Here is an 11,883-nt window from a genome sequence, read left to right on the forward strand (position 1 = left end):
AGTACTGAGAGTTAGAGAGAAACATTGAAAGACAGTGTGTGAAAGTGAAAGAAAATGAATAAGATAACATTTTAAAGACACATATCAACATAAAATCTAAAAAGTATATCAGCGCACACTAGGATACCAGGATAGACACTATTCTATTAGGGGATTACACTAAAAAAACGAAAGGAGCAAACTACGCGTTTCCCACGTTTCTTCATCAGATTTGCACTGTGCTTGATTGCTATCAGGTGTGTCTTTAAATAGTCAAGCACCGATCAACAGGGGATCCAACAGGTTCACACACAGCATCTCAAGGAAAGAAACCATGATTCTGCTGCCTCTCTTATATTCAAAGGTATTGAGAGAGTCACTCCTAACCTTAGAGGTGGTAATATCATAAATCAGCAATTGAAAAGGGAAGCATATTGGATAGATACTCTGAACTCCTTGGAGCCACATGGGTTGAACGAGGCATTACACTTGAGTCCATTATTGTAACTTGCTTGTGCTTGTGTGTCTAACCTACATTCTTTCTCTGTGCCTACATATGACCACGTATGAGGGTAAAGTTGAGCCACTAAAACCCCTCCTGGAACAACCCCCCCCCCCTTAAAACAGGTATATCTAGTCTGTAATTGTATTCACGTCCAATATCTGTGATGTATTATGAGTACATGTTTATTATGAAATGTATGATGTATTTTGTACAGTAACCTTCTTTCTCTAATATATATATATTATCTTCTACTTTTCTCTATTAATTTTGATGTGTATCTCATTATGAGAAAATTTGTGTATTTTGTACTCTAAGATATTTTATGTAAAGGTATGCATGGATGTACTCATCCTCTGTAATATTATAGATGGGATAGCCTTATTGTGTATTTTGTACTCTGACATTAATTGCGTCTCATTATCTCGTGGATATGAGTCTTATGGAAATGTATATTTATATCTGATTTTCTATGGTGTTATCATAGTCACTGTTGCCTGTTGTTTACTTTTTGGTGCATTTATATTAGAAAATGAGATGCTGTGTGTGAACCTGTTGAATCCTCTGTTCTCAGCACCTGACTATATAAAGACACACCTGATAGCAATCAAGCACAGAGCGAATCTGATGAAGCAACGTGCGAAATGCGTGGTTCGCTCCTTTTTATTTTTTTAATGTAATCCCCTAATGAAGTAGTGCCTATCCTACTGGTGTGCGCTGAAATACTTCTTTGATTTTCTATAATTTGCCCTGCATCAGCTGGCACCCAGGAGAGAGACATTGCTGTGCACAGGGTATTTTTTTTTAGACATATCAACATATTTGGATCAATGCACTGAACTGATCTCCTGGTTTTGTCACCACATGTTGCTGCTTTTAGTTTTGTTATAAAGCATTGCTTTATAATAAAATGAGTGCAAGTACAGGTATTATTCATGATGCTCAGTGCAGTTATGTATAAGAAAAGACATGACATATAGCTTCATAAAACAACAACAGCGTACATAAAGCTGCATTCAACCAAAAGCTGAAGCTCTCTGTGTGCATGTTACATTCAGATACATTAAAACTGGCAATAGAAACAGTGATTTAGGTTTGATTGAAGTCCATTTTATATTGTATTTCTCATTATAAGGGTTACATTTTTAGTAAAAATGTCCTTCATTGCTGATAACTCTTCTGATTGGATAATTATAAAAAATTGAGTTGTATTTTAGGAGGGAAGCCTTTATTTTTTCGAGCTTGAACAGAAGACAAAGTTATTGTTTCTAATATTATATGTAAGAAGTTATGTTTTTATTTTTGGTGTCTTATAAGTCCACGTGGGCTGGACACTTATGTATGTGTATCATGACACAATGAAGAAAATAACCAGCTCATTAACTGTAGACATATTGTCAGGAGCCTCTTATCTTCCTATGTTTGTCCAACACAATGACTGAACTGACACAGGCATGTTTTAAAATGTCTGCTGTACAAACGTGAATAGGTGAATCTTTATACCCTTTTCAGAGGAGATCACAATTGAGCTCTTGTGGTATAGAAACTTTATTTGAGTGACAGCAATGACCTACACTACATGCAAGGTTTAAGGTTAATAAGCAAACCTGCTCATTACCTGGTCTGTCTTACCAATTGTAGAACTACAACCCCCTCACAGAAATTGTCAGGTAAAATACATGAAAATTGACATGAAACAATATGAGAATCCCAATGAGAAACACTGTTCTTGTTCATGTCCAGTGTCCACTTTCTGGCTTTTTCTGACTTTATTTCTTTTTTTTCTGTTTTGGATTAGATGTGGTATGTATTGTATTATACTACATCTGATACGAATCATTGTGTTTTTGCATTTGATCACTGTGCAAAGAAAGAAGTTAAGCTTCAACCTCATCCATGATAAAGTATACTGCCATTTAATGAAATGATTCAAGCTAAATCTGAATAAAATATTCATCTAGGTCTGCTCATATGTTAATTTAAGTGATTAATGCGCAGACCTCTGAACTTCATCCATCTGATTTACACTGATCAGTGTTTGATCTACTAAATCATACACTCTTACAGGGTTACACCACTCTTGTTTTTGTTTGTTTCTTTTAACATTAATTTCCATCAAAAGCTGAAATCCAAAGATGAAACCTATTTATTTCTCCTGCGTGGCATCCATTGTGATTTACACCTTTTGCCTCTGATCACAGAATTAATTAATTTATCATTTATTACTCTAAATGAATGCTATTCTTCCAATTTTGCCTATTTAACTTCGCAGCCAGAGCTACATGAGCACTGTAAGTTTAGAAGACCTGTAGTTTGGCTATTTTCCAAATCATTTACATATTGAGACATCGTAACAGGAATAGTGTGTGTATTTAATATCACTAGGATCAAAGGATATATTAGGTGTGCCAGTTCCAGAAAGGGCATTTACTGTTAATGTAATTAGTTACACCGGTACTTTTCCTGTTGTGAAAAGACATGTCTCAACATTTGATCCGGGTTAAGCCACAAATTAAAGTAATATCTGCCTGTTGGCTTTGATGGATACAGATGACATTTACAGTAAACAAACCGTATTTTTTGACACTGAAGTAAATAAATAATCCAATAAACATGTTATATGTCTGTCAGAGTATTTGTGTATGTATGATAAAATGTCTCTATGCTCTTATTAATTTGCGGTGACTATTTCTGTAGAGTTTTTATATTTAGTAGAGTTAAATAAAAACAGTATGAATAGGAAGGATATTTGTTTCACTACATTAAAGTTAAACAGCAGGAGGAAAGTAAGATTTTCTTTTTTCTCTCTTTCTCTTTTTGAAACATCTTGCAATTATGTTTATTTTATTTTATTGTTAGTTTATATGTTGTGTTTTTTTTCCAGTAAAACCAAAAGAAATGTGATCATCTGTAATTCAGTTTTATTTCCGTAAAAAATGTTTTGTCTGATAATAACTGTAAAATTTAAATAGAAATTCTTCAGTCAGTAAACCTGAAGGTTCTCATACCTTATGATGAATACTAATACACATTGTCTAATGGAGCACTGATCTGTATAGGGATTAAGGGATTAATGGTTCAGAGAAGAAAATGTGCGAGGCATTTGTAGAAACAGCTTTCCGTTGTTATTTAGTCGGCTCATTTTGTAACACTGAGAGACCACATTAAGAAAGCACAAGTCCAAATCTATATGTTAGAAATTCAAAATGAATTTCCATAGGTCATTTGTAGACTCTCAAATGAACAAATCTTAACAGTTCCCACACAGTGTGGAGTTCTTGTAATATACCATGTCAGCTAATCACGTCACGTCATCACGTCATCAGGTCACGTCATACAAACATGTTTTTTTACTTAACGTACTTCCTTGAATTGAAGACGATTCAAAGAGCTGTTTGGTTAATCTTGTCAAAAAAAACTGTCATGAACTGTCTTTAGGGAATGTCTTTGTGCTTTGTCTCACGTAGAGATGCTGAAACATGATATCATAGTAATCTCCCATCCCTTTTGCATTTTATTAGCACTGAAACTAGGCTGTTTTCTTGGCTGTCACTGGCATGACTCAAATAATTATCATGTGGGTTGGTTGTTTGTGTTGTGTTGGAGAGATGGCCTCCGATTTTCGAGTCAGAGAGACACAAACCATGAATTTGATTATTTTTTTTACTTTAGATCCTTCAAGGACAATCAGAAACAGATATGTGTTGCATAGCAGAATTAGATAAATAACAATATAAAACCATCACAATACCATGTGACCTAGTCAGAGCTGTTCCGACTATATGAAAATGTGATACACATAAACTGTGAATCGTTCTAATCTTTAAAGCTTATTACTTATATCAGTCAGATTAAAGCAAATTCATTCACTCATTATTGCTTTATTCAATCTGCTATTAATCAATTCATTTTAAAGCTGCATTTAATGATTTCTGACCACAAGTGGGGAGAAAAACTCCAAAATAAACACACAGAAATGGGCCTTTTTCAAGCTCATATGGCTAATATGTTAGCAAAAATGCTTTACAGTATGTAATATCCAGCCGAAACAGGGCTATATTCATCACACTTTAGCTCTGGGTGGGTCTGCCAACTGCTGAGAAAGATATGTGGCATCCAAATTATCACCTGCCGTTCACTCATACTTTGCCAATCACACATTTGGCTCTCTCTAATTTTGTGTTAGATATGCTGAAATGGTGTTGGATTTAATGAGAATGTGTGCTGAGAGTAGTTTTATATTACTTATCATTGTATGTGCTGTGAACCAGAACGAAGAGCTGAGAGGGGGGTTAAACAGGCATATTTTCTTGCTGAGGCTAGTTGTGGGATTAACTATTTATTGTTCAGGGTATGGAATTTGCTGTAAATACATTAATAAACAGGGTCAATTTCAAGCATTATATGTCTACCAACAAACACCTCAGATAATTCAGGAAATGCTGAAAAAAAGTTGCATCTATAGTGACGCTATGATCCAGTGAGGAGTTTTGCTCATACCAGTTCTGAATGAAGCTTTGCACATTGCTGGGGCCCTGTATACTGTATATATTAAAGCTGCCTCTCGCCTATAATGTATTCACAGTATTCACTGTACGTGACTTTTAATGTACAGGGCCCCTCCCTGTATACTGTATATTAAAGATGCATGAAGTTTGTTCATCAGTGCAGAGTTTGATTGTTTTTAGTCAAGTTTACAGGTGTAGTCACTACATAAACAAAGAGTATTTTCCACTGAGTGTACATTCCTGTAAAGGAAGTACATTCCCTTTAAGCTTGCCCAGGTCTATTTTTGAATCATTGTCAACACATTTCTATTACGTCTTTCTGTCATTTGATAGACTTTTTTTCTACATTTGAATCCTTAATCTTTCCCCTCGTTAACTGGCTTACTTCTTTACCTTAACAGCTGTAACACATGGAATTGTTTCTTCCAAGCCAAAATCAATGGCTTTGAGCTACATGGATCATATAGTATTCACCCTAACTTCTACCAAATATTGGTCCAAATATAGAGAAGTTACTGTATTACTGTCCTGTTTGCTCATGTATATTGTTTGTTATTAGCTGAAATCAAATGAGGATTAACACAACTATCTTTCCTGCGATATCTATGTCAGGACACCTGTACACTTGAAAGTTTAATATGATGAACACACATTTACGGTATGTTCCGATGTTCATGATTCATCATGTCCTGTGTTGATAAGGGAGCTGCCACACCCTGAGAACTGCCCCGACCTGAACTATGAACAACACACATGGGCTTGCATGCTCCAATTGCATAAAATGGTGTAGTCCAATGAAATCACTCTACTGTGTCCAAGAATTAATTCTAAGAAGAGGAAGCACAATCATCACTCAACAGTAATTATAGTTCCTGTTTATGGTCTAGCCACCACCCTAATTCTAACACACTAGAACAGTGTCACCAGATTAGGTGGTTTCCCACCCAAATGATCACCTTTCTTATTAAAAAGTTAAATAAACAATTTTGTAAAAAGTAGTTTTGGGCAACTTGTGATAATTTGGGGTACTTTTTGTACCAGCTGGGGTAAAAAATGAAATGAAATCTGTATATGGGCTATAGGCTGTAGGCTATAGGGCTATATTCCAATAACTCAGTCCCTCCTCTCCACTGAAAAATATGGTTGAGACTGACAGGAGGCTAGGCTCAACATACAATACAATGACTAATTATAGACAACCAACAAAAACAAATGACATTTCAGTTCATTACTACTAGGATGAAGCTTTTTTTTTCCTATTTAAATTATTATTCCGTCATAGCTTTGTGATATATATGTGGAGGGATACAAAAACCCCACTGTGAACTGGAAATAAAACGATGTGACCACTGAAAAACTGTTCTGCATTCAACCTCTTAAATCAATGAACCCAAAAGGAGACCCATCCTCATCATCCTTGTGCACTGTGTCCCAATAAACCAGTCCAATTAGACAGCAATCAAAATCTCACATTTCCTGCTTCCAAGCCGATAATTATCATGCTCAATATGATCATGTGCCAGGGTGATAAAATTGTATTTTTGACATGCATGTTAACACTGTCATGCATTCGATTTTACTAAACTAAATTAAACACCCACACTAATAATAAGATTATACTCTGCAGCAGTGTTTTCAGTGTAAAATTCTGTTATTCATCAACTAATCATCCTAATGATGCATAGCTGGTGACCTTTATGGGTTTCTTAATTATCTTCTTGTGATTGTAAACCTGAAAACAAGCAAATGTGACTTGTTTAACAATACTCCGAATAAATCAGAGAAGAATCTAACTTGAACTCAGATATGATGGACTTAAAATTCCCACTGATTTCCTCGTTATACTGCCAATTTGTGCGGATGCACCGTTTACACACACATGTTCAAGAGCAGGTTGAACTGGTCTGACGATAGGAATCTCAGCAGGAAGACGTTTAAAGTAAACACCCCCTCAGTTAGTTGCCCACATTGTCACACAGACACTAGGGACAGGTGTGTGACTGACGTGACACGACTTTAATAACTGTCTGCAATGATCTCTAGTCTTCTTTTTTTTACCACATTGGAGGAAACACGTACACTGCGACAGCTTGTTCCTTCACCATCAGGGCCATGAGATAATATGATTCATCCTTATTCTCTCAATGGAAACACAGGTGAGAAACAATACATCAGATAGAATATGATTTTATTTAATTGTGACATTGAATTTAATAGAATGAAAAATATTTTCCATTCATTTTTTTTGTTGGGAGTAAATGTGATTCTGCCACCGGTCAGTTCTGGGTAACGTCTAACTCTTGTTACTCTTGGAAAACATTATTACATTCATGTAATCATATTTATGCAATTAAGGAGCATGAATATGATGACAGTAACATGATAAGAGTAAATGAACAATAGTAAATGATAACTAAGTGAAAGAAACATGATAGTAGTAAAACTCAAAACTTGGGATAATTAGCAAAAACAGATTTTTAATAACATATATATTCCAAGCGTGAGCATTCATATACTTACATGTTAGATTTACAATAATGTATACTAAACAATGGGGTCTAGGTAATGAAAGAGTGCACTGATGCCATTTCTGAGACTCATATCAATGGCACATTGTCTCAAGAGACAGGTATGACGCCACTGAGGCAAGTACAAACATGTGATTAAACTTTGATATATGGCCAAAACCCTGGATGTGTTTGACAATCATCAGTCAAGATGATGTGACCTCGAAACAGCGAGGCATTGTCATCAGGGAAACTCAGGTCTAGAGGTGTGTTTGCTCAAGTAGCAGCGGCACAGTTTAGAGGTGTCGAAACAGTACTGTGTTATGATGATTTTAAAATAGACCACCATAGAAGTATTGTAAATATAAAACATTTGTTTCATGATGATCTGTTGGAAAACTCTTCTTTTCTGTATTCTCAGGCGCACTTACAGATGGCACACGCAGAGATCCAAGAGGAGAGAACCAAAGAGCTGGTGGAGGAGATCCAAGAGGAGGAATTCCTTAAAGATCTCTACCTTTTCATGAAGAAGAGAGATACACCCATAGAGAGAATCCCGCATCTGGGCTTCAAACAAAGTACTATTCGTTTTTATCACTTTTTTTTAGGCGCAGTTTCTGAGTAATGCTTTGCAATTATTTAACGTTCCCCCTCAAAAATCATATGTTATAGATTATAAATACACATTATATTATGCATGTATTTGTTCCTGAAATTTTATTTAAAATTCAGGTTGTGTGTGTGTTGCATTTTTCACTATTTTCTGATATTCTATAAAACAAATGATGAATCAAATATTCAATAATGAAAATTATAATAGCTCTAATAATGAAGTGTATTTGATTATGTATATTTCTCCCCCTTTTTTTCAGTTGATTTATTTGTGATGTTCAAGACTGTCAAAGACTTGGGCGGCTACCACCAGGTAATCAAATATTTCCAATTTACTTTAAGTATAATTATTATTATTATTATTATTATTAATGATAGTAGTAGTAGAAGTAATTTTAATATTATCAATAGTAAGAAAATATTGATTTAATATATAATACTAACACTATGTATAACATTCTTGTTAATTATAAGGTCATATAAGCCACTGTAATAAGGTAGAAAGTGATATATTGATAATGGCTATTCTCCATTATATTCCGCCCTCTTTCAGGTGACTGCTCAGCAGCTGTGGAAGCAAGTTTACAACACACTCGGAGGAAATCCTAGAAGCACGAGCGCAGCCACCTGCACCCGCAGACACTACGAGAAGTGAGTTAAACCGTGCGTGTGAGTTTGTCAGGATGTGGAGTGGGTGTTATATTTTCTTAACAGTTTTATCTGATCCATGTGTTATTTGCGCAGGCTGCTGCTGCCATACGAATGCCACATGAAAGGCGTATTGTTAAATGCTTTGCCTCAACATCAACCAAAGCATTACCACTATCCCAGCTACGGCAAAGAAGACGATGACGGCCAGAGACCAGCCAAACGCAAACTGTTATCAATACCGCTGCACCAGGTTGGTACAAATTTACACCCAAACAAGATAAGCAAGGATACATATATATAGAAAGGAAGCTCAAATGTTTTTAATGATTAAATCATTATTGCTTACAACTACAATTATTACTTTATTCATCCTGAATGGCTATTTGGGTGATAAATGCACACTAACTGGCCTGATATGATACATTACTATTACAATATATGATTTTGCTATCTACAGAACAGAGCCAGGTTAACGGCTTCCCCCTGTTTTCAGTCTTTATGTTATTTATACTCTTATTTACTGTACAGATGTGAGACTGGCATCAATCTTTTCATCTAATTCTTGTCAAAAAAGTGAATAAGATATCAAACTGTTCCTTCAATGAACCACTTATCTGTCCAACAGAACCCTCATAACTTCCCGTTAGACCCACATGGGAGTGTGTTCCCTCTGCCGCTCCACCACCCTCACTTCTTTCGCCCGAGCCACACAGTTCTGCCCCCTTTCGTCCCGATCTCCTCCTCAGTTCTGACATCGCACAACCCCCCTTCCCCGCAGCCCCGGTTTCCCTTCCATCCATCTCATCCGAACCCAACAGAAAGGATTAAGGAGCCTCTGGAGCACTTACGTTACCTGGCGGAGCAATACAAGACCTCATCTGGACTGTCTGAGCCTCTAAATCTCAGCGTTAAAGCACCAAGCCGGGCGACTAACAGCAACCCCACATCATCATTCACCCCACCTTCATCCAGCAAGAACCCAAAGTTTTTGAATAAACCCTCCCCTCTATACACTGCCCGTCACCCACAGGTGGTGAGAAATGAAGCGTGTGAGACACAAGACGGTGAGGCAGATTTAGAAGTCACACCATATCCTGTGAAAGCTGTGGAGGGATATGTTATCGATCTCGAATCCAAATCGGCCTCAAGCAGCCCCATCTATGACTCTGCTCCGACACTGAGGACAGACGAGGGCACCTCTGCAATGGCACCAAAACCCAGCTCACCAAAAACAGACTTTACAATCCAGCCAATGGAAGAACCAGAGGGGAGTCCAGAAGTGAGGAGGCTCAATGTCAGCCATACACTGCCCAGTCCTCCTCGAGAGAACGGGGGCAAGATGGAAATTGAGATTCCCCTGTCTGTGTTTCATAACTGGCTCAGGCTGTGTGGGCCCACGGCCATGATGCACGTGGCTAAGCAGCTACATCCTCCCTTCCAGGAGGAACACTCTGGACAAAGGCATTGTTCTAACACAGACATCTTCCCCAACAACCTGACATTTCACATGAATACCCCAAACCGTGAGCTGAGCTCAGCCATTGAGGATCTAAGGCTGAGGTCGAGGAATGTACCAAGCCCCACATTAACCACCCAGACAAGCGGCAATCACCACAATACAAGCCAACATCGTTTCACCAGCTACAAGCCTTTGCCTTTTAGCAACATTCTGAAAAATGCAGCCAGCCAGGATGTTTATCCGTTTGATCAGCAGGATATTCATAAATCATATGGCTCCAAACCCCCAAATTGCTGGAATGCCTATGACAAAGAGAGCCAGGCTCCCACCACCCAAGCAAAAACTGACTCTAGTCCTCTCACAGTTCTGCAAGACCTCAGAGTCACTAAATCCTATAATGAAGGCACAAACCAGGTAGGGAAGGAGAAGTCAGAGACAGGGTCCTCAGCTGTGCTAATGGTGAATTCCAGCTCTCTGTTGCACCTCACCACTGAGGAAGTGATGAAACTGAAGAAAATAATCTCAAACTCATCGTGAACAATACAGATAATCACACTGACACTCCAACACCACATTCAAGCTTCATATACTGTATCTACTACTTTAAGTTTTATATGTGTTATATATTGAAATTACATTTAGTTGTCAATGAAGTTTTGTCGAATCAGTAAAAATAACAATTTAGTGAATAAGAATTCATTGTTAGCAGAGCTTGATTTAAATGGACATATTATCCTTTTTGTGACTTTCTGTTATTTATATACTGTTATGATGTCAGATGTCTATGTTAAACATGGTCAAAGGTCCAAAACTTGAGGTGAACTTGTGCCTCCTTGTGATGACATCAGATTGTTATTTCATAGCCTATGTTGCTAAGGTTATTCCGTAGGTTGTTCACGTTGTCTATTCTCATATTTTGGCTCATATATGGGCTTGAACATGTACAGATGTTTCCATTTCAATTAAAGAACAAGAAAAAGAAGTGAAATCCTACTACTACTGTTTGTTTACTTCCCAAGGCACTAAAAGTCTTCCAGGAGCTAACCAATCAGAACGGAGAGGGGCAGAAGCTAAAGCAGCCGGTTTCAGACAGATGTTGAATTGAGGGGCTGCATAAAGAGCCAGTATAATTTAAGGTAAAAAGGAATTTTTTGAACTGTAGATCATGCAAAGATATTCCAGTAGAGCACTAGAATAAAAAATATAGACCTGGAAATTTGCATAGTATGTCCCCTTTAAGGAGAATGTACACTGTTGACCTTTTCACTGTTTTTCTGTACAGAAACATTACTCGTATAATACATGTATTACTTTTGACCTAATTATAATCTAAATAAAATCATGTCAATAAGATTAAACATTGCATGCTCATTTGTTGATTAAAACCACCTCATTCTTAGATCATCATAGTGATCCTGTTGTCTTTCTCTCACACTAATAGGTGTTTTTAAAAGAATCTATTCAAATAAACAATTATATTCAGCTTCAATCTTTCAATTCAATCTTATTCTCTTTTGAGAGTTATGTAAAACTGTGAAATCATAACAGCCAGCTATAGCATAACAGCCACTGCTGTATTTTCACGCCTTCTTAAAAAAGAAAACTTTGCGAGGAGGTGGTGGCCTCAGGCTATATTCAGGAGAGGGTGGGGTAATTGTTGCTAGA

At 37.0% G+C, this 11,883-nt stretch overlaps 1 protein-coding gene across 1 annotated transcript; it reads left to right on the forward strand.

The window, feature by feature from the left end:
• Positions 1–6,994: 6,994 nt before the first annotated feature.
• Positions 6,995–11,547, forward strand: arid6 (AT-rich interaction domain 6). The gene is made up of 6 exons (XM_067574381.1): positions 6,995–7,145; positions 7,918–8,074; positions 8,369–8,421; positions 8,662–8,759; positions 8,853–9,009; positions 9,385–11,547. The coding sequence occupies exons 1-6, from the start codon at positions 7,134–7,136 to the stop codon at positions 10,753–10,755; spliced, it is 1,848 nt and encodes a 615-aa protein (XP_067430482.1). The 5' UTR covers positions 6,995–7,133; the 3' UTR covers positions 10,756–11,547.
• Positions 11,548–11,883: the final 336 nt, after the last annotated feature.

This window comes from Thunnus thynnus, chromosome 19 (genome assembly GCF_963924715.1).
Source record: "Thunnus thynnus chromosome 19, fThuThy2.1, whole genome shotgun sequence".
Lineage (NCBI taxonomy): Eukaryota > Metazoa > Chordata > Actinopteri > Scombriformes > Scombridae > Thunnus > Thunnus thynnus.